At 39.0% G+C, this 1,603-nt stretch overlaps 1 protein-coding gene across 3 annotated transcripts in view; it reads right to left on the reverse strand.

Annotated features, from left to right (window-relative positions):
- The window catches only part of vcanb (versican b), a 303,281-nt gene continuing 301,678 nt past the window's right edge, over nucleotides 1–1,603 (reverse strand). For all 3 annotated transcript variants that reach the window (XM_063210038.1, XM_063210039.1, XM_063210037.1), the window contains exon 15: nucleotides 1–1,221. In XM_063210038.1, coding sequence (XP_063066108.1) covers nucleotides 1,091–1,221 — 131 coding nt within the window. In that variant the 3' untranslated portion in view covers nucleotides 1–1,090. The remainder of the gene's footprint in view (nucleotides 1,222–1,603) is intronic.

Raw genomic sequence — 1,603 nt, forward strand, 5'->3', positions numbered from 1 at the left:
TGACTTTATTTAAATCTCACAGTTCATTGTTATAAGAAACATTTGCAATAAATTAAAAACATAAATGGTCTTGTGTAAATTTTTTCGTCACTTATCTGGTGGAAAATATCTCTGACCGAAGCAGTCACACATACAGCATTTTCTTTTTTAATATCTTACCATAACATTCATTAAAAAAAGAATGGTTACCTATATATACAACCCCCATATTTATCATATTTCTAGTACAAAAATGATGGATTTGGGTGTTATATTTTTTGTAAATACTGGAGAATAACTTCAGTAAATATAACTTTGACCTTGATAAAAAAAAATGACCAAAGTGACACTTCTGATACAATCCTCTCATCCTCCAAAAAACAAAAAATAAACCTCCGCAGGAGATCTGTAATGTCTGTGACCTTTTTCACAGTCGAGAGGCTGTCTGTCCCTGGTGTCTGGGTCTGTGGAGGACACTCTCTATACATTGACAATCATGCCAGCACAGTCACTGCATTTCTTATGCACTTAAAAAAATGAATCCCTTTTTTCAGTCAGCGTCCCCTAAAAAGTGTCCCCACTACCTCAGTCCGGCACGGGATCCACGGACATCAGTTACAGAAGTGTTAGGTGACTGAGTGAGCGATTCACTCAGAAGAACTAGCATCAGGCCAAAGAAAAAAAAAAAAGCTCGTCCACAACTCCTCAATTCCCCTTTAGCACTGGATGTGAACTGAAAGAAAAGTTCAAAAATAAGCAATGATTGCCTATTTACATGTTTCCGTTTTTGATTCCCTTAGCATGTTCCCCTCAAAAAAAAAAGAAAAGAAAAAAGAAGAGATGAAACGAAACAAAACAAAACAAAAACATTATAACTGCATAGTCAGACAATGATAACTACATTTCAGTGGTAAGCTGTTGACATCTCGTCTTTTTCATGGCAGTGTCACCTCTTAAAACAGATTACGTTGGCAAGATGGCATGGATGAAAAATGGCGGCTGTCTTCCGGACTGCTTTTGTGTAGATGTCTGTGATGATGAAGGCACATTATGGTGTTTTGCTCTCTGGTGTATTTCCTTATTGTTTCCTCCGTCAGGTGTGATAGATGGATCAGTGCCGTCCTTTTCCGTCCTCCTTGTTCCAGTTCTGACGATGCCTGAAGGAGTCGTTGACGCGCCTCTTGTTGTTGAGGAAGTTGCTGTACTGGAACTTCTGTCCCATGGCCTGGTGGTAGGTGGAAGCTGGGGGACAGGAAGGACAAAGGAACCATGTCAAAAGCTGGACATGCACTAACGATGGCATCAAGAAATACACCAAGCCAGAACAATCACAATGCAGTACTACAAACAAGTAAACTAAAGAAACAACCTAAATTGCTCTAGGATGTGAACCATCAGTAGTCCTTAAGCCTAAGTATAACTTAAGTATGAGGTGCCCCATTGGAAATTATGTCAAGAATAGGTAGCACATCACAAGAAGATTATAAACACTACACACTACTTACACTACTTTTTTCCCCACGTGTACTGGTATGTACTCATATATAACATGTTACTGATGATGATTGATGATGATGATGTGACCTAGTCCTGATGTATTGCATAAGGGGGGGCCTCATACTTT

The sequence above is a fragment of the Engraulis encrasicolus genome, chromosome 11 (genome assembly GCF_034702125.1).
Source record: "Engraulis encrasicolus isolate BLACKSEA-1 chromosome 11, IST_EnEncr_1.0, whole genome shotgun sequence".
In the NCBI taxonomy this organism is placed as follows: domain Eukaryota; kingdom Metazoa; phylum Chordata; class Actinopteri; order Clupeiformes; family Engraulidae; genus Engraulis; species Engraulis encrasicolus.